The sequence below is a fragment of the Ips typographus genome, linkage group LG10 (genome assembly GCF_016097725.1).
Source record: "Ips typographus isolate SLU linkage group LG10, UJ_Ityp_2.0, whole genome shotgun sequence".
Taxonomy (NCBI): domain Eukaryota; kingdom Metazoa; phylum Arthropoda; class Insecta; order Coleoptera; family Curculionidae; genus Ips; species Ips typographus.
This window is the reverse complement of record NC_138431.1, coordinates 6,467,681-6,487,282: the sequence shown is the minus strand read 5'-3', so window position 1 is coordinate 6,487,282 and position 19,602 is coordinate 6,467,681. Positions and strand designations below refer to the sequence as shown.

The window sequence follows — 19,602 nt, the reverse complement described above, 5'->3', positions numbered from 1 at the left end:
CGTGACAGTCTTACACAAGCCCCTTGACAGTCACGCAAAGGTTAATTTAAGCATTGTGCCCTTTTACACTCTGTAGGTCGTTAATTGCCCTAAATTGTAATACAAGTAGGCCCTTAACAGACAGACTAGGCAACCAATTATACGGCAAGGAAATTATTGATAATGTATTGAATTGAGTGTTTAAGCCTTTGCGTGCTTTAGAGGGGTTCAAGGATAATTGTGCCGTTAAAAGCGCCACTCGAGTTTGATTTAGAAAAAGGGAGGAAAGTAGAACAAAAGGGCATTTAAATGTCCATCCGTCACGAAACCGGACCTGATGCAAAGGGAAAAGGTCATTAAAAATGGACCTGGTGCAGGTTAAGTTCCCTTGGGGCTTGAATGAAACATTTACCGTCGAGACGTCAAGGGGTTTTTGTCCTCTCTTTTGAGACGGGTTGCTCGGTTTATGCATTTTTCATTTTGCAAATGTCCTTAATAGAATCAGTTACCTTGAAATGACTTAATTTGTTAAGGTTACAAAATGTGAACAATTTTAATTTTACCTAAACGGTTTTTTTAGTAAATAAATTACCCTAGACCGGGACTAAAGCCCCCGGTGACACAATCTTGAAAGCTCCAATTTAATGTCAAAAGGCAAATAATTGCATTGAAAATTGCGCCTAGTTCGTGATTTTAAAAATATAAAAACCATTACGGAGAGAGCGAAAAGTGGAGAAGAGACAGTGGCGGAAAATTTCAAAGTCTGTTTAATAATATCGTTGATTATTGCTTTGACTAAAACGCGTCGGTTTTGCCGTGCTTTTCCAGGGTTAAAATACCCGTTAATTACTGCCAATAACTCCAGCAGAAACCTGGGAAAACTTTTAAATTGACTTTTTAATCCCCTCCCCAATGTCCCTTTAGGAATTCGGATTTTAAACCAAAAACTTTAATTATGTTTTTACGTTTTACTTAATTAAGAACAGTCTATACAACATTGCTGATTCCTGATTGGCTATATGTCCACGTCCACGTGGCACAATCCGGCAACTCCGCATATAGTTGACGTTTACTGTTTGAATTTGACATTTCTTCAGAACCTAATCACAACAATTATTATTCGTTTATTTTTATTGTTTTATTCGAATTTAGTGGTGTTATTGTTTTAAAATAAGTTATGTTCTGTTGTATTGTGTCTTTAAAGTGGAAACTGTGACGGAATATCAGGCTTGATTGGCAGTTTTTTTTAAGTTCAAAGTTCCTACCGGTGTTGGATTCATTTACGGTATGTTGCATTGTAAATTGTTTTATAACCAAAACCAAGCCGTAACGTATGTTTTGTTCTTTTCGTCGACACTCACCACGTTAAGGATTTGTTGTGACTGTGTTATTTGGTACCTGATCTCTCACATTCAAATGTTAACTCAGTTAAAACTGTTCTTAAACCCTAACTTGACGAGTGTCGCGGGCATAACACTTGATTTAGACACAAAATTTTTATTCCCAACTTAGTTTACGAATACAAACTTTGCTATTAATGCACATTAATGCCTGTAATTATTACAATACATTTTAGAGTGCATCATGTGACCCAAAAATAGCTTGCAATGTTTAGGTCACGTGACTTAACACGCACAACACCAGAGTTGTCATTTTTTTTTTTTGAGGAACACGACGTTGCCACATCTCCGTTAATTTAACTATTGGTTTGAAACAGTTTACGAAAATCTGATTTTCCATGTTTCGTAAGTGGAACTTTGATCAACACCGTCGTCAGTTTCAGTGTGTTTTCTATCTACATATAAAGTGGCAAAAAAAAATGCCTTTGGGACTTTTGGAACAACTTCACTGATCCAACTTTGAAGTTTTTTGGGCTTTGATGTGGTTTTCTGTTTCTGGCATGTTTTTTTTCTTTCAGTCCAGGTTTAATATTAAATCACTTAATTTTCTTGGATGTAACTTCATTAAGTCCAAGAAAAATCTGATTATTAATAGTAATGCCAGAGTGAGAGGGAGAGACAAAATGTCGTACGTAGTGGGGCCCCAGATGCTTGAAATCATCCACTTTTTGCGGATAATTGGCTCTTGAATAGTCCGGACTAAGGGCAAAAAAAGCCCTGAAGCCCTTTCACAGTAATAATCGAGTAGGCACGTATGAATTTGTTCGATTAGGGGCACAAAAAGGGAAGTTTAGTGTTATTAGACTCAGGTCGCTGTTTTTCCCCAGGTGAACAAGATTTAAGGGAGTGAAGTTGTTTTGTTTGGAAAAGATACGCGACTGGAAAAAGCTTTTACAGTTAGTTTGGTACAACCCTACATTTTTACCCAGATGACAGTCATTTTACTCTACTGACGTATGATGGTTTGTGATTGGTCAGAAAAGGCAGTTTTCAGCTTGCTGCTTTTATTTTTGACCAATCACAAACTACTTACCAACTTTAAATTTTTCCCAATTGTCTAGTAAAAATCCAATACTGAAACGAGTTTCACCTGAACCATTATTAACACGATTTTCTAATTAAATATTTTATTAATAAAACGAAACATTTTAATTAACTAGAATTGAGTTTGAAGTACGTTTAATTGGCTCTGGCTTTAATCAGTCTGTCAAACGGCTTCATCCACTTTAATCGATTCTGTTTGCCAGAATTTTGTTTACTGGAAGGTGGTCATTATGGCTCAAATTGGCTTCAAAAAATCCTTTGTATAGTAGGCTGTATGGATTGGAGGCAAGCGAAAATGGATTATAATGATTTTTCAAGAATAATTAATAAGTCGGTTTAATTACTGGGACCCAGTTTCAATAATCGCAGTTCTGCAACGTTGCTAAATTGACTGTTTTACAGATTTGTACCACGTTAGTACAGTTTTGTCATCTCAATGTCTCAACTATATTTCCCTAGAGAGAGGATGTCATTAAGGTTCAAATTGGTTTCAATCAAAGCGCTTGCTTAATGGGACTTACTGTATAAACTAAAAATGGTAGCAAGCAAAAGTGAACCGTAATGATATTTTAATAATAACCCAAAATGGTTGTTAACAATTTTTTTAAAAGGGTTGTTGCTCTTAATTATTAATACTGAAATAATTTGACCCTATATTACGCAGAGAGGTGGCAAAATGGGTCAACTGAACGCGGTTTACCAATTAGTTTCAATTGAATTGATTTACTAAACCGGTACGTCTGTTTTCGAAGGTAATTAAATTTCAATGCAAGCAAATTAATTTCGTATTGCTCAGAGCAAGCAGAGAATCAACCAGATCAAAGTCTGGAAAAAAATGGCGTTGGCCAGATTACGAGCCCGCAAACGACGCAATAACGCACGAGGAGATAAATTCTCCGTTTATAACACGGCGGGATGTTTATTAAACGGCCGAGGCGAACCGACGTGGTACGGGTCAATTCGCAATTGCGCTCTATAAATTATTGAGGCTCTATTGTGCCTCTGTCTCTACCGTGGTAAATTTCTCCATATATTATGCCTCTAAGCTGACCGTAGAAATTTCCGTTTTCGGTGGATTTTTGCCAGTTTTTGTAGGGAATACTGTAAAATCTCTGATTTATGGTAATTACCGTTGCGAGGGATTTTTGACTATCTGTATAAATACTATAATCCACATTGATATATTATCCACCGTAAAATGTCCTATTAATCTTCAATTCTGTTTCAAAGCTCCAATCAGTTTCATTCAAACGCCATTCGAAAGAGCATGAAAAACCCTACAAAACCAGCCAATACTCGTTCCTCTACCTTTTCACGTTTCCAAGATATTTAAATTCAAAAAGCAGCTACTAAGCTGCACAAATGTCCTACTTTACATGCATAAGCTGGGAATTTAATGCCTTAAACCTTGTCCATATCATGAATTTTCATGTTGCAGCAGTTGAAGCGTTATAATATCATCGAATAATCCGTTTCGTATTTGAAAGTTTCCGGAACACGTTAACTTAACATACGGGGAGCCAGAAAAGTTCGTTGTCCGCATCTGCCCAAGGGGGGAATTTACACTTTAAACGCGATTTACATGCAAAGCCAGAAGGAAAGAAAATACAGATTAGATCCACTCTGTATGCGTTCAAGCCTATTAAGTTTGTGTTTGCTGAACTTTTGAGTAAACATCACGTGACTGTACCGTTTTATGTTATTAACGCTGTCATGTGACAATTGTCAAATTTTCCATTGCCTGACTGAACTGATTGAAGTTTGATCCGGACCAATAACTTGGCTAAATTTCCAAAATAAAACTTTTGGTTGTTATGACTAGAAAACGGGCGGTTTATAGCGGCACAAGTAACAAAAATGTCATAAACAAGGAAATCGAGTTTGGGGGTGTTTTATTTTAGGTACAACTTTACTACTTTCTTTAAAGTGGGTATCAGTTAAGGGTTTAGCGTAGGAAAGCCTCAACCAATCAATATTTTTTAAACCTTTTATGATATAATTTGAACGAAGCATTGAAAGAGCATAAAAAATACTACAAAATGAGCCAAAATCCTCTTTCTAGACGACCATTTTACAGAATTAGTGCACTTGTAGATTTAATCATTAGTAAAGAATGATACCACGCATCCACCATCAGTCCAGAAAAAACACAGTAACCACAAAAAACCAGAAAACCTTTTCCTGACCAATCACAAAGTATAAATCACTGTGCTGAGATTAACTGCATATGTAGACCTTTATTTCCCTTAAATAAGGGTTGGGAATCTAAAAAAACCTTTTTAAAATTCGGTAGGTTGTCTGGAACATAAATTTTTTTGAGAGAAGATTTACGAGTGTTTCACACGATTAAACTTTAGGTTAGGAACTGCTTTGTTAATCAAATATAAATAGTAAAACAAATGAATTACTATAATTATTTTGTATAAAATATCCTGCAGTACTGTAAAAGTTAAAGTAAATTTCCAAAATTAATTCAAGACAAATCAAATATACAGTCCTTTGATCCGCCTGCCATTCAATTGTAAATTATTGTTGTAGTTAAGCCAGTGACGTGTATAAAATTGTGATGTTTTAAAAATACGAATTTTTATATTCACCAGGTGTTTTCAGAGCAATTCCGGACCTAGACGGTTTTCTTCGGATCGGGAATTATTTATAAAGCAAGGGGGGGAGAGAAAAGTCGTTATTTACGACGTGTCCGAAGGCTTTTTTTAAAACAATAAATCGCGGTTCGTAAATCCTCAACTTACCGGAAAAACACTAAAAATTGCCAGTTACCAGGAAATTAAATAATTCGTCTTGGTTGCCTTCTTTTATATGAAGAAGAGTGTGTTATTAAAGGAGAGCGCGGGCGAAGCCCCCATTAAAAAGCTTTTATATCTAAGGCAACATGATTTACTTTCTATTAAAGTGCTAAACCTTAATTATGAAGTAAACTAAAACTTTAGTGCATCTAAAAATGTTAAGGTTGAAATTTGCCTGAAAGATATTACTTTAGTAATGGGATGTGCCGTTTGTTAGGGGTAGTTGTGGAACGCGAAAACCGTCCAAATGATAAATCATTCATACGGTTAAATTAGATATATAAATTCCCCTTCAAATATTTCGTTGCGATAAGTAAAACCTGGAAACGACTTAATCCAGGCTGGCATATGTCGAACAGCGTCAGCAAAGTTTTTCAACTAAATGGACCAGGCAAAAACGTTATAATTGTAATTAAGGGAAAAAAAAATTAATTTCCAGAGAAAATCTCCTGCCCACCTTAACACAATTTCCTTGTTGGAGGCGTGTAAAACAGGAAAACTGCTGCTCGTGGCAATGTCAATGCCAGACTTTTGCTACCCCCGTCGTGTTTGGCCTTTGATTTCCGCGATTTTCATCATTTCATATAATACCGATCGAACACTTGCATTTTTCACATAAATAGCTTTAAAAAGAAATTGACCTGAAACCGGACAAACGGTGTGTACATTAATTGTTGGAGACAATAAATCACCCTTAAAACACGGAGGCGCTTAATTAAATCAGCGGACCCAGATAAATAACAAAAGGTCCAATAAAGGATCCGGAGAAAAAGCATCAAAGAACGAAATTACAGTTCAACGTTACAGGAACTAACCTTGTTGCCGGAAAGTTGGATTTTTCTAGAGTTATTTTAATGCTTTCTCAGAACCGGAAGTAGTGGCTGATTTACTGCAAACTTTCCAAAACTTGATTCGAATTTAAGCCAAAGTTTACGAAGCTGAAAATTTTTCAGGAGACTAAAAAAGTAGTGTCATACTTTAACCAGTTATGGGAAACACATTTACTATTATTGTTTGTCAACTGTCAAAACCACAATATACACACTTTGTAAGGGAGGCACTTTCCGTCCAAACAAACTGGTTTCACGAACATCCCCTCTTAATGCTCTCTCATCGTATTTATTTAGTCTTAAAGGAAGGGAAAAGCTTCGGGGAAAAAATATTGTGAACGTATCCTGGAATTTCCTGCTTCCTAACAAGATTCCTTATTATTCCAGAAAAGGGAATTTAAATTGGTATAATACGGCATTCAGCTTGTTTATATTTCCTTAAACGGTCGTCTGGAACTTTATCCTGGGGGTTAAAACGATCATGCATATTCATTCCATTATCGTTTTGTGGACAACCGTTACAGGTTATTTATGCAAGTTGCAACAATAACAGCTTAATAGCATGTTTACTTTTTAGTACCCTATGGTGCAGAATAATTAGTTTTATCCACCATGTATTAAACATTCCTTCACCATTTGTCAAGAATATGTGAGTTGGCAAAGTGTGAACTTTTTTGTTTGTTACTCTGGAAATTTACACCTTAGGGATTTACATGCACTTTTCCGGAAACTTCTTTGAAACTTCCCGGCAACACATTAATAACCCGTTTCCGGTCTTCAGGGAAAATTAGCATTATCGTGTGAACTAGCCGAAAACACTGAAACAAATATTTGCTCGGGGCTTAATTAACTTCGCACGTCCTAATAAAACGCATAAAACAGTATTGTGAAGTGTAAATTATCATTTTGGGCGTTTCGTTATCGTTGCCGATGATAACAGTTGACACTATATTAGACTATAATCTACTGTCGTTATAAACAAATCATTAAATTCCTGTTTGTCGTACGAAAAATATATTACACGACCGTTTTCCTTGGACTGAGACAAATTGTCTTGGGAGAGATCAAACCCGTAGGGAATTAATCAATTTTGATGCCCCCAAAGGGTAGAAAAATGTGTGTTTTTAATATATGTCGGGTTATTTCAATGCCTTTCCATAAATCAACTGTATAACAAAAACATTACATGGAAATACGGTTTTGTATTTTCAACAATACGGATTTGTGCAACGGAATTCCCGACATAAAATTATTTCGCGTCGGTCAATAACCAAATTTTAATTAAAATATTTAAATTTCGTAATTGGATCACGTAGAGAAAAGTTTAAGATTTAGAGTTTACTAACGGGAGTATAAATTACTGAATAGACTAGAATAAACTTGTGGTTTTAACTAGTTAGGCAAATTGTGACTTAGAGGTCGCTGGTGTCTTAGTAGATCTAGAAAGCTTTGAAAGTTTATCGTTCCAGGCCTCCTAGACATATTTTTGATAGTGTTGTGTGACAATTCTGACAGATGACATTTACATGTACAGGGTGATGAAACTGCCATTTTGGCAGTTTGAACCATAACGCAATAATACACAAAACAACAAAGTGAGCAATTATACCATAAACCCTAAGCCGGAAAAATTCACTGCAGAAAATCCGAAACAATTTCCGGATAATGAAAGGCAAATACGGCGGAAAAGCTAATTTGTGCTCTGGTTTTTTCCCTCTAGTCCTCGAATTACAATTTTTGAATGCGCCCTTCGGATCGAGCCCTACACGTATTGATGGGCGTAATTTATTTCAAAATTGTCAGCTCGTGATTGAGTGAAACTGGAGGTAAATCACTGGACTGCAGTGTTATTAGTTTGATGTGTTTTAGCTGGTTACACTCAAATGAACCGCTACCTGTAAATATCTGGTCGAGCAGATTGACCCTAAGATATAATGGAGATTTTCCTGACAAAATTATGACCCTTTCCGTCATATTAATGCAGTCACGATTTATAAATATTGACAAATCTTGCCAAGATGGAAACGACTTTCCTCCAACGTGATTCAGGTTTTCTAAAGGAAATTGGATTTTCCTTCATTGTTATGATCCGGTGCGAGATTGAAAAGTTACTCAGTTACCACCTGAGAACTTCAAAGTGAAAATTTAGTAATAAACAAAAGTGGGTCTGGATTATTAAAAAGTTGGATCTTAAATCATTGAGAGAATGTTTTTTAAGGGTAAAGTTTTCAACAACACTTTTTTCCTTTTTAACTTTAAAAGTTTTTTAGGTTGGAATTATTAAGAAAAGCACAAATTAGCAAATGATACGTGACTAGCACAAACTTGGTTTAATTAGGCTCTCCTCTGTTTTCCTCTAGAATTAAAGGCGATTTATTAACAACCTGTTGTTTTGAAGTAATTTCAGTGTAGAAAAACTAATTTTTCCCCTAAAAATCATTAATCGCCAGTCAGTGACACACGACCCTTGTCCTTAGGGAAAGGTCCTCATTTGCATGAAAACAGTTTTTTCGGTTGAGGATTTTACCATTAATTTTTCGTTTTCAGAGAGGGCCCCACAAAAAACTCGAGTCATCCATTTTGATTGTTGCGAGCATAACATATAAGACGAATTATATCTGTGTCCCCATTTGCAGCCATTATTACGCAAACGTCGTGTATTTCCACCCTTTTAAGACCACGTTTCTCCGCATATCTTTATGTTACTTTCGTTTGATACTAAAATAAGCCAATCAAAGAACACAAGTGCCGTAAATATGTAATTAGGGACTTAATAAAGGGCATCATTTTCCCCCCATTTGATTTTTTTTCAGCACATTTTGCCCTACGGACTTATTGTTGAGGGAATCATTAATAAAGGCCCTTTTAACGGCTCTCTGGGGAATCTTAAGTGAATATAATTGATTGTTTGTTTTTCCTTATAGTCAAGTTAAGATAGCGCATAAAGAGAGATTTTGACGTATATGACAGATGACACTCGAAAATAAATCTTGTCAAAACTCGAAAATACGCAACCCTCTAAAAGCTGTTGTGTCACTTTGACACCTCATAACTCAGTTAGTAAAAGAGCTAGAAGGTTCTAGTTGGTACCAGGTTGTAGCTCTTTTAATTCACTATACAGTTAATTGAAGAAATAAACAAGATATACCATGATAAAGCATTGGTTTCACTACCGTTACTTTGACAGCTCGTAACTCGGTTATTTGAAGGACTAGAAGATTCTGGTTTGAACCAGTTTGTATAAATGACAGTGGGACAGTAGACAAATTACAGGGGGGAGTTCGATAAGTTTGGAAACTGTCTCCTCTTTGGACTTTTTGTTCTCAGAATCACAAATTCTAGAAAATCACTTAACTCGCTTGATTTGACTGTTAATTCGTACGTTTCTACAAAACCTGGCATTGAATGACAGTTTGACAGTAGACAAATTACAGGGGGTAATGTGCCAGGCTGTCAAAAATCCTAATGACACTAGATCTTGTTTATGAATTTAGTTGCAAAAGTTACTGAAGTAAAAAATGTGGCAATTTAAGCACTTTCTAAAAATTAACCATACAAACGTGTTCACCAATTTGTAAAGAAAGTTTCAGCCCATCAGATTAATAAGAGATAGAAAATAAATTGTAAGTATTATAGGAGACTAAAAAAGATAGCTAACCTTTTCTAGTACAGTAGTTACCAGCTTAACTTAATCAACAGTTTAAACAATTAATAAATGGGCTCTATCTCCCTCTTTCTCCTAATAACTCCCTCAAGGATTACTCCTCCTTTACTTTTAAAGGAGATATACGACACCAATTTGTATACGTTAAGAAAGTCTGCCTAAACCTCCAGGGCACCGATAAATTCACCCCGACTTTTGAGAGTTTTAGAGCCTCAAAACTCGATCGTATTTCCACACATATGGAAATATGCAGAAAATTTGATTTATTCGGGCATTTTTAACACTGAAATGGTGTTCTATTGTAAAAATGTACCTAATGGTGACATTTTTTAGGTTACAGGAAAAAGTTGACTGCCTAAATCTCTTCAAACTGCTCTTTTATCAAGTTATTTAGGGTACAATTTTCCCTTTAAATCCCTGGTCGTGGAATGCCAGCAAATAACCCGGATTTCTTGTGATCGTATTTTTGAAAGCACTTTTTGGAAAAATGCCTATAAACACATTTCGATAAGCACAGGACATGACGTAAAATGTATTAAATCATAATTTTATGACGGTAATTAATCAAAAATATCTATAAACACTTTGTACAGCAATTTTTCTGCTGGAATGCAACTTGGTTGGTTTTTACGGTAAATTCGACAATGCCAAAGTGATTTACTACGATGGCAAGTAAATATTTATGCAAAAAATTCTTCGATTACCAGTTTGGATTAGTTGGACCATCATAAATCATCAAAGTGGAAGTTTTAAATTATTCATCAAGGAACAGTTTCCGGAAATTAACTGAGCCGGATTAAGATTAAGAAAATGGATTTTCCATCCTCTTTTCCACTTCAGTTTCTCTTATTAATGCTTGTTTTTCATTTTTTCCTATCGTAAACTCGTTTTGCTCTGGAGCGTGCCCTTTTTATTTTCAAATTAGAGTAGGTTCTGGAAGCACGTCCGTTTGTTGCAAAATTTGACACGAGTTTATGATTTATGATAGAAAAAAAGTGATTTTGTTGCTTTATATTAAAGTCCAGAAAAAAACAAAGTAAAAGTCAAAAGACTGTTAATTGAACAAAAACCGTTAAAACCATTTTTGCTTACCAGAAATCTTTCTTAGAACGGTGAAGCCCGTAAGAATGTTAATTTGTTTCAAAGGAATGTCGACTTTATGCAGTTTTTCAGATATTTACTCATTTTCTTTGCTACTGAAGGAGTTATTTTTAAAATTTGATTTTTAAAACTTCTTCTAAAACACTATTGAATAAAATAAATTCTTAATCCAAAAATATACGATTTGTTAACAGTTAGTTTATTCGTTTTCGAGTTAATGGTAATGTGAAAATTGTAATTTGTGACCGCAGTCGAGTTGAAGCCCCATCCCAGCGTGCCGAGCAAATTTGACGTCACTATGACGTAATTTAACAAAACGATATATTAACCAATTGTCAAATTACGTCATCGTGACGTCAAATGATTATTCATGGCCACTGTGATCAGCCCTGTACGAGGTGATTGTTTGACTTCAATCACCCCCTTAATTGTTTTATTTTTCTTTTAGGCAGTTCATTAGTATACAGGTTGTCCCAAATTTGTGAACAACTACTTTAAACCAATTTTAGCAAAATATTGTAAATTACTTTATTTTTAGGCGGACAAAAACACAAAAATGTCATTAAGGTCTATTTTCGCTTACTATCAGTGTTACATGCAGTGACTTTTTTCATAAAGATTGTACGGGGGTTTGAAGCCAATTTCGACTTAATATCTATTCCCTATCCAGTTTGAGTTATCAATTAAAATTACAATTTGTACCAGTGTCCTAAAAATGTTACAAACACCAAACTTACCCTAAACCTGAATCAAAACAGATCAAACTACATTTTGACAAGCACACGGTATTGGCGCGCGATATTTCCGAATCTGGATTCAGACGGTCCGATTCCGGTCCAGGATTGCGTTCGAATGAGTTTAGTTTTCTCCTCGATTTTCCCCTCTTGGAGCGCAAACAGGTGGAAAAGTGCGCAGTATTTTCCACCGTTCCGTCCAATCGTACGGCTTCGTTCTTTTTGACAATTTGATGTTATTATGTTGGTAGTGGATACACCAGACTTTTTTCCAAACTCAATTATTGTTGAACATCACCAGTTTTGTCGAAAAATCCGATCGATGCACTTTTTTGGTCAAACGCGTACCGAAAACTGGTCCCAAAAATTATAAGTTTTATCGGCGTTAACCCGCTGGATTTAATTGTATCTATCATCACGGCCAAACATTGATAAGTTCAATTTGAGTGCTAATTATATACGTTTTTCTTCAAAATGTGATTAGGATACGTCGTGCGGCACCATTTGTATATAATTCCAACGCAGATAAATGTTTAATTGGATTTTAAGCGCTAATAACTAATGCGATACTATTAATAATAAAAATTGTTTGCTTTACCGCTTACGTAACGCTTGCTTGACAGACACGTCAAAGTATATTATTTTAGGTCACCAAATGAGAGAGAACCATTGTATGATCAGTGCTGACGACAAAGATGGAGATAACCTTCGAAGTGACAGTGTTTCTGAACTCTAAAGTTACATCACATCGTCTTTGGTAGACTGACACATGTCATTTGCAAAAATTTGTCGCCATTTTGCCTATTGGGTTTTTATGGTTTCCCTCTTCCTGTCACTGGTTATGTTATAATGGTAATTAAGTTAAAGTTTTTAGGTACTCACTTGGTTCAGGAGATATTAAAAAATCGACCACACCAGGAGCCGTCAATTCTATCTAGTGAAACAGTTTACGAGATTAAAACGTATGATAAATCCACTGATTAATGAAACAAAATATGGACAGTGACAGCTTTTGAGGTCGAAATTGACATCGGGAAGACGCAAACCCCCGTGATTGATGGAATCTTACCCGTACAAAAGCTGTCTTTGTTCTGTGCGTTAATAAAAAGCCTTCTCTGTTACTTGACACCGCCCTTATACAACAGAAATGGGAGTTTCATGAATAATTTAATCCTGCGATAATAGTTGTCATCCTGTAAACAAGACAATGTAATATCAAAGGGTTGAAGGGATTTAACAACGCAAATAATTAGGTTTACGTTCTCTAGCCCGTTTTTTTCTTAAAAACGAGTGAAAGGGCATAAAAGACGCCCTTGATTGAATTAGCCCCAATAAGGTCGATATAACGAGCCTAATTGAGGCAATCAGCTTAAATTTTCAGCCAACAATATCCTTCTTCCTGTTTGCTGATTATTTTGACCAAAATAAATAAAGTCTATTTTGGTTTTCCCATAAACTGCACCTTTTTAAGGTTAGTTTTAAGCAAATTTCGACTTTATCGACAAAAACTTTATTGGTGGTTGTGTTTCTGATTAGTAAATTAGTTCCAACCAATAAACACTTTACCTAATTATTAGGATACCATCGCAAGGGTTTCCTTTGTGAAACTTTAATCAAACTCTCCAATTGGAAGGGAAAACTTACAAGTTTGGAATACTTTTAGAGGTCTATGGTATATTAAAATAACTCTAGACTTGCTGGAATGATGTAATTAAACGTATTATTAACAAAACAATATCAAATTATATTTTTGCAGTTAATTAATAATAATTATGCCGTAAATTTCAATTTATCATAATTAAATTATGTGCTTGACTCCCGTATATTTTGATAATGAAATGAATATTTACAGTTACATTTTAAATTAAATTATTTTTATTTTTAGGTTATGTTTGACGATGGATCATCATTTCCGCTGAAAGCTCATTCCCCCCCCAATTCCACCCATTCCGTTCATTCCGTCCATTCCGCCAATTCCACCCATTCCGCTCATTTCTCCAATTCCGCTCATTCCTTGAATTCCGCTTATTCCACCTATTCCGCCGGTATTCCACGGCATCGGAACAAAACATGTGGAACACCTTTGGAACGTGTCCCATCCTTGTCCAAAATCATGGCCGCAAGTGGAACAGTCCACCCGTGAATGACTGCATCCGGTATTACCGCAAATGTTCCCCCAACCCCAATCGCGCTTATAACAGCCGGAATGCTGACATATGTTTACAGGTTGGTATACATATGGACTGGAACAGTAGCTACCGCAACTCTGATGGTGATTGTAGCATCCTTGGGTGACGTATGGCATACAAGGCCTCAAAACTTGGCAACATCCGGTCTGGACCGGATACGGTATTGGAATGGTCCTAACGTACCAGATCGGAATGGGTTTATAGACCGGAACCGGAACTGGATACGGAACCGGATAGGGGACCGGGATCGTGCGATTGACGCAGTTTGCTTCGTTGGTGTGATTACTGGAACAGTTGGTCTGGCAACATTCAGTTCTCTCCGACTTATTTTGCGTAAAGATCACTGTGTTCGTGTTGCTCACTGATATATTGATGGGCACGTGAACCTGCGTGTCTAAGGTAATGTCGGTGTCCATTTTGATGTCAATTGGTATGGTAATGTCGTTGTGGTTAGAGTTGTGACAACTTGAATTTTTTTCAGGACAAGGTGTTGATGATGTTGGTGTAGTAGTAGTAATACTAGGAGGTGTAGGCGTTGGATGGGGAGAACAGCAACAGCAACAGCAGTCCTGTTCTTCACAGCATGATGGCTCATCACAACAACAACAGTCGGATGAGTGACGGTTATGACACGATGAGCCACCAGAACAACATGATGAGCCACCACCATTACAGCATGATGAGCCACCACCATTACAGCATGATGAGCCACCACCAGAACAGCATGATGAGCCACCAGAACAGCATGATGAGCCACCACCATTACAGCATGATGAGCCACCACCAGAACAGCATGATGAGCCACCACCATTACAGCATGATGAGCCACCACCAGAACAGCATGATGAGCCACCACCATTACAGCATGATGAGCCTCGACAGGGTGCACCCAGCACATAACCACAGGTAACGGCTAGCCAGACCAGGAAGATGATTTTCTGGAAATTTCACAGTTTTAAACTAGACCAGTAGTTAATAATTAAGTTCAACTAAAACTGAAACACCTTTTGCAAAGTGGTTATAAGGGTAAATCTCATTCATTCACTGATTTCTTTCAAGTTATTTTCGATCTTATCGAAGTAATTTTTAAGTCAGTTTAACAACACATTAATCCAGCTACAGTATCGCACACTTATTAAAACAATCAAAAATTGCATATAAATCTCAGGACAGTTTGTGACATCTTGTGAATGGTCAAAAAAGCAGCTTTCAGCTTGCAGCTTTTTTTCCAATCACAACAATTTTTCTTATTTTATACAAATAATTTCCCATTAGAAACTTACCATATTTGTCATTCTGCAGATCACTTTCGTTTATAATCACCACCGCCGAACTGTGGCCAAATAGCAACATTGTTGAGAGTTATAACGATTTTAATAGGAAAAAAGCACAACCTCCAAAATTTTTTCAAAAGATAAGATAATAACAGATTCCTGTTTTGTCAGAGAAGTCAACAGTTCAACCGTTTTTTTCTCCTATCAATGTTAAATGTCGCAAGTACGACTTTGAGCAATATCTAATTTACGAGCTATTTTTATTAAATGCACTCTCTCTGTATAGTTATAATGTTTGTTGACTGGTTGTTGTTTCAGGGGAGAAAATCCCCGGGAATATAACAAAGTGGTTATAATTAGGTTTAGGGCAAGTTTTATTGCCAGACCGTTCGTTCTAATTACTCTTAATGGATCGAAAGTTTCTTTCGTCTCCAACCAACATTTTTGCTAAACAGATTAAGTCCTGAAATCTCGTAAATTTTAATTTTAATGATTAACGAGCCAAAACGCAATTTTAGGCCAGAAAATCCAATTATTTCAGTCAGAGGAAGTCAAAAAAATCACTCACTTAAAATACAATGTTTAAAAAAATATAATACGATTATACAGTAAATTATCAATCATGACGTAACTCGCCTAAAGAAATCAGTGGCGTGTAGACGACATTAGGTAGGGCCTGTATATTTTGGAAATAATAGTTGGCCACATACTCTTCCGGTTTTCCGTTCGGATCTTTAATTTTCTGCAAAATCACCCTCTGTAAACGACCGTCAGGTTGTTGTACGTAGAAGAAACTCCCCGCCCCTGCCACAGCATTCGATATGGCAATGTTGGGATCGCCCTCTTCATCTCCACCACTGGTAGGAGTTTGCTACAATTTGACACTTTTGGCAACAATCTCAATTTCTAATCAAACCTCTTACCTGCGTTGCTGGATCGAAAGGTTCAAAATCCGGCCTCAAAGTGACAACTTCTGTTACTCTTGGAGTGGTGGAAGTAACTCTAGGAGTGGTTTGAGGTGGTATATACTCTTGAGTAGGTCTGAACACTACAGGCGGTTTGTTGTTGGGGAGGTTTTGTTGCTTGTTCCTATCATCTTCGAAGGTTTCAACTCCACCAAAATCGGGCACACCATAATTGGTCGATGGTGGTCTGTTCAAACTTTGTGAAGGATTGGGGTAGGGTTGACTAGGGCGTACAGGTTGAGGCACCCACTGATTCTTATCAGGCTGTCCGGGTTTAAAGTTTTGCCAAGGGGCTGCTGGTTTTGACGAAGGTGGTTTCAACTGGTTTAGAGGTTGCCCTTGCTGGAAGTTGACTTGGATTCTTTGGCCGTTAAATCGGTTGCTCTGCAACTGTTCAGTTAACCGTATCAGTTGCTCTATAGTGAATTTAGGGGGGATTTTCACGTCCAAACTTTGTTGAGGACTGAAGTCCAGTTGAGGGTTAGGTCTGTAGGTGTGCGGTCGGTTGTAAATTGGTGGTGGCAATTCGCAGTTTGCCCAAACGCTTACAACCACCAAAATTAGTAAAACCTGTATAAAAACAATATTTTTGAAATTTGAATGAAAGTAAACTCACTCTTACCTTCATTATGGGTCCGGTCACAACCATGTACTACCATGCTAAATAATTACGATAGGGAATTTATATAATGTTTTCCAAAAGTACATTTGTATTCAGCTTGTATGCGGATGATGCGTGCGGTTTTCGGCTGGTCATTGTGTGTATTACATATGGAAATTATTTTATTATTGATGAACTGATTGAGTTGACCTAAAAACCGCTTTCTTTTTTTCTGTTAATTTATTTTATATATATTTAATGCTCCATTCTTTAGTCTTGACCATATTTTAGAAATTTTCAAGGGCAAGAACAACTTAAATTTACATTCAATCATTCAAGAGCGACAGTATAATAGAAATTCCGATTGCCAAATTTATTGCCGTTTATAAAGTGTCACAATTGTTCGACTACTTTTTAACACTGTTAATTGCTCTATTAACGAATGTAATTCCTGATTGGTATGTGTACAAAGTGATAAATTATATAAACAGTCAAAATTGACTATAAATTCATCCATGGAAAATCACAGAAATTGTTATTTTATTTTTTTACGGTAAAGCTTGCAACAATGTCTTTTACTTTACATATCCATCGGTCACGTGATTATAATAATTGACTTCAAAAGAAACTTACTGATTGACTGTTTCTAGGATTGTATTGAGTAGTGCGGGGCTCCTTCACCAACTGTCAAGATTATTAAGTGATTTGTTGAAATTACAAGAAATATTTTTCTTTCTGTCACTTCTGTAATGTACAGTAAGCTGAAAGCTGCTTTTTTTACTCAACTGTACTAATGTACTGAGATCTACGCAAATGCTGTACTTAGCATAAAAACAGGACGTTTTATGTGTGCCTACGTAAACGTTGACACTTTCTGGCAGGACAACCGTAAACACTATCGAACAACTGGATAATGTTACGAATCGATCGGTCCAAGTGCCAACCGCGGTGAGTAATCATCGAAAAGTTCAAAAAACTAACAATTTTCCGCACTTTTCACGTCAAAAAAGCTAATTTTAAGCCTCGTCCTGAAAAATGATTTAATAAGCGATTTTATTTTCGGGACTATGTCGCCGCTGACTCAGAGTGTGGCTGACACATATATTATTGTTTTGAGGCACACTCAATTATTGTCCAGTATTCTGGAGTGTTGTGATCAATTAAATTTATTTGAATTTTTTATTTATTTCTCAATCGCTGCGGTGTTTGCTGTTAAAGCAGTCAAGGCGGGAAAATCTACTTTCCACATATGTTTCAGGGTTAAAAATAGTTTGTTCACTTTGTATGAGTCTAGTATAAAAGGGGGATTGAGCCTAAAAAGCAACTAGGACTCATTGAATCCAAACAGTAAGGTAATTTCGTAAACGAAAAAAAAATCAACAAAAACAGAGTCGGCTGAACCCGTCTAATTATAGATATCCTGTTGGAAACGGTCCAATCCAGAGTGGTACTAGCGGGACTCCTCCTTTACTTTCACACAATTATAGTCAGCCCCAAAAACCCCATTCAAGCCGCGGCAATCCGTGTAAACACACACACTTTTAGCGTCCAATGTCGGCCACATCAGTTGATCCAACTCAGTGTGAATGTTTAATGTTTCTTGTTGCAAAACATTGTTGATGCGCGAACGCGCCCTGGCCAAACGCCGAAAAACTGTGGAAGAATTGCTGCAATGGCACAAAAAATTGCTGAACGAAGAACGAGCGATCGAAGAGCTGGAAACGAAGACACGAACGGTTGCTATCCATGCACAGACTCAGGAGGATGAAAGGGAGTCACAAAGAGTTTTAGAATACATTCCACAATCAGTAATCAATCACGCAAAAGAGGAGCAAGTGGAAGAACTGGTACAGCCCAAGAAAGAAAAAAAATCTGTGGATATAGCAGACAGTGTAAAGACTAAAAATGACCGTATTGTACAAATCAGCAGTAGTTTGGAAGAACTTACTAAGTATAAAACCACTTCTATATTGAATAACGGGACAGAAGAAGAAGAAACGTGCTATTTTCCTAAAGTGTTAACTGATGTCAAACTACTTCATCACACTAAGGACGAAAGTGTGAGTTTAGAGCAACTTGAATCACCAAAACTGCAGGAGTGGTTGGCTAAAGAGAAATCATCTATTCTAACCGAAGCTGAAGAATTGCACAGGAAACAACTAGCAATAGAGCAGGAAGTAAGTTTTCCGACTCTTTTTGTGATGACTTTATCACTCACACACTATGTGTAGATTAAACTTTTGAAGGAGCAACAGCAAAAATCAGCCACATCATTCTACTTGAGGGAAATTCCTGATAAGCCTCCACCCCCGTACACTCCACCTTTGAAGAGTAAAACCACCCCCTCGATCATCCCGAAAACCAAAGAGGAATGCGAGCATATCATCGAGTATTGCGTCAAAATCATCCACAAAGCTTACGTGTCCGGAAACTTGAGTAATGTTACCATTTCAGCGAAAACACTCAGCCTGATTGCCAAAGATATCGACAAAAGGTAGGTAAAAGCAAATTATTGGTTTATGATGACTGACACTGATTAATTGTGCAGTTGTTATAAATTTATCTTCGATTTGTGCAAAGAAGTTGCAACAGATCATTACAGTCAATTTGCGGAAGTTGCGGGTCCTTCATGCCTGCAAAAACCAATAACACTTGCATCCCCAAAACCTTTAGACATCGTCGGACTGAAGATGCTAATGCTAGAACGAGTGCTAACTCAACTGGGTTTCCACCAAGGCAAACCAAAAATTGAAAACAGCATTATTAAATGGTCCAGAAAGAAACGGGATCAAGTAGACGAAGTGCTAGTACAAGTAACTATAATATAAACCAAAAAAACAACTAAATAACAGTTTTTTGACAGGAAATGCAACGGGATGACGCTACTTGGACTAACTTGGAACTGGATTCGACCCTAGTTCAGGACAGAATGGTCAACGAACTAATGAAGATAGTTGTTCAAGACACTGTTACAGTTTTTAAACAATCTTTATTGAAAAAGTTGGAGAAAACTTAAA

General features: G+C 36.7%; 3 protein-coding genes and 1 long non-coding RNA gene across 7 annotated transcripts in view; 2 read left to right on the top strand and 2 right to left on the bottom strand.

Annotated features, from left to right (window-relative positions):
- SPR (G protein-coupled sex peptide receptor) overlaps positions 1-12,457 on the bottom strand; it is a 24,508-nt gene extending 12,051 nt beyond the window's left edge. Inside the window, exon 1 of one of the 2 annotated variants that reach the window (XM_081987876.1) lies at positions 12,439-12,457. The gene's annotated coding sequence lies outside the window, so the exon portion shown is untranslated. Of the gene's footprint in view, positions 1-11,559; positions 11,817-12,438 lie in introns of those variants that run through there. The other variant, XM_081987875.1, reaches the window with a different exon arrangement.
- LOC145734515 (uncharacterized) overlaps positions 1-14,563 on the top strand; it is a 23,163-nt gene extending 8,600 nt beyond the window's left edge. The window contains exon 2 of the long non-coding RNA XR_014179429.1: positions 13,442-14,563. This is a non-coding gene — a long non-coding RNA (uncharacterized LOC145734515). The remainder of the gene's footprint in view (positions 1-13,441) is intronic.
- LOC145734470 (uncharacterized) lies at positions 14,519-19,602 on the top strand. 2 transcript variants are annotated; one of them, XM_081987865.1, is made up of 6 exons: positions 14,519-14,651; positions 17,844-17,937; positions 18,001-18,762; positions 18,817-19,079; positions 19,134-19,398; positions 19,449-19,602. In XM_081987865.1, the coding sequence occupies exons 3-6, from the start codon at positions 18,172-18,174 to the stop codon at positions 19,599-19,601; spliced, it is 1,272 nt and encodes a 423-aa protein (XP_081843991.1). In that variant the 5' UTR covers positions 14,519-14,651; positions 17,844-17,937; positions 18,001-18,171; the 3' UTR covers position 19,602. The 2 variants fall into 2 exon arrangements, with proteins under 2 accessions (XP_081843991.1, XP_081843992.1); XM_081987866.1 differs by lacking the exons at positions 14,519-14,651; positions 17,844-17,937 and having other exon boundaries at positions 18,133-18,762; positions 18,832-19,079.
- Positions 15,594-17,347, bottom strand: LOC145734490 (uncharacterized). Of its 2 annotated transcripts, XM_081987902.1 has the most exons (4): positions 17,219-17,347; positions 16,607-16,644; positions 15,943-16,554; positions 15,594-15,890 (listed from the first exon to the last, which is right to left on the bottom strand). In XM_081987902.1, exons 2-4 carry the CDS (start codon positions 16,631-16,633, stop codon positions 15,636-15,638), a joined length of 894 nt encoding a protein of 297 aa, XP_081844028.1. In that variant the 5' UTR covers positions 16,634-16,644; positions 17,219-17,347; the 3' UTR covers positions 15,594-15,635. The 2 variants fall into 2 exon arrangements, with proteins under 2 accessions (XP_081844028.1, XP_081844027.1); XM_081987901.1 differs by lacking the exon at positions 17,219-17,347 and having other exon boundaries at positions 16,607-16,733.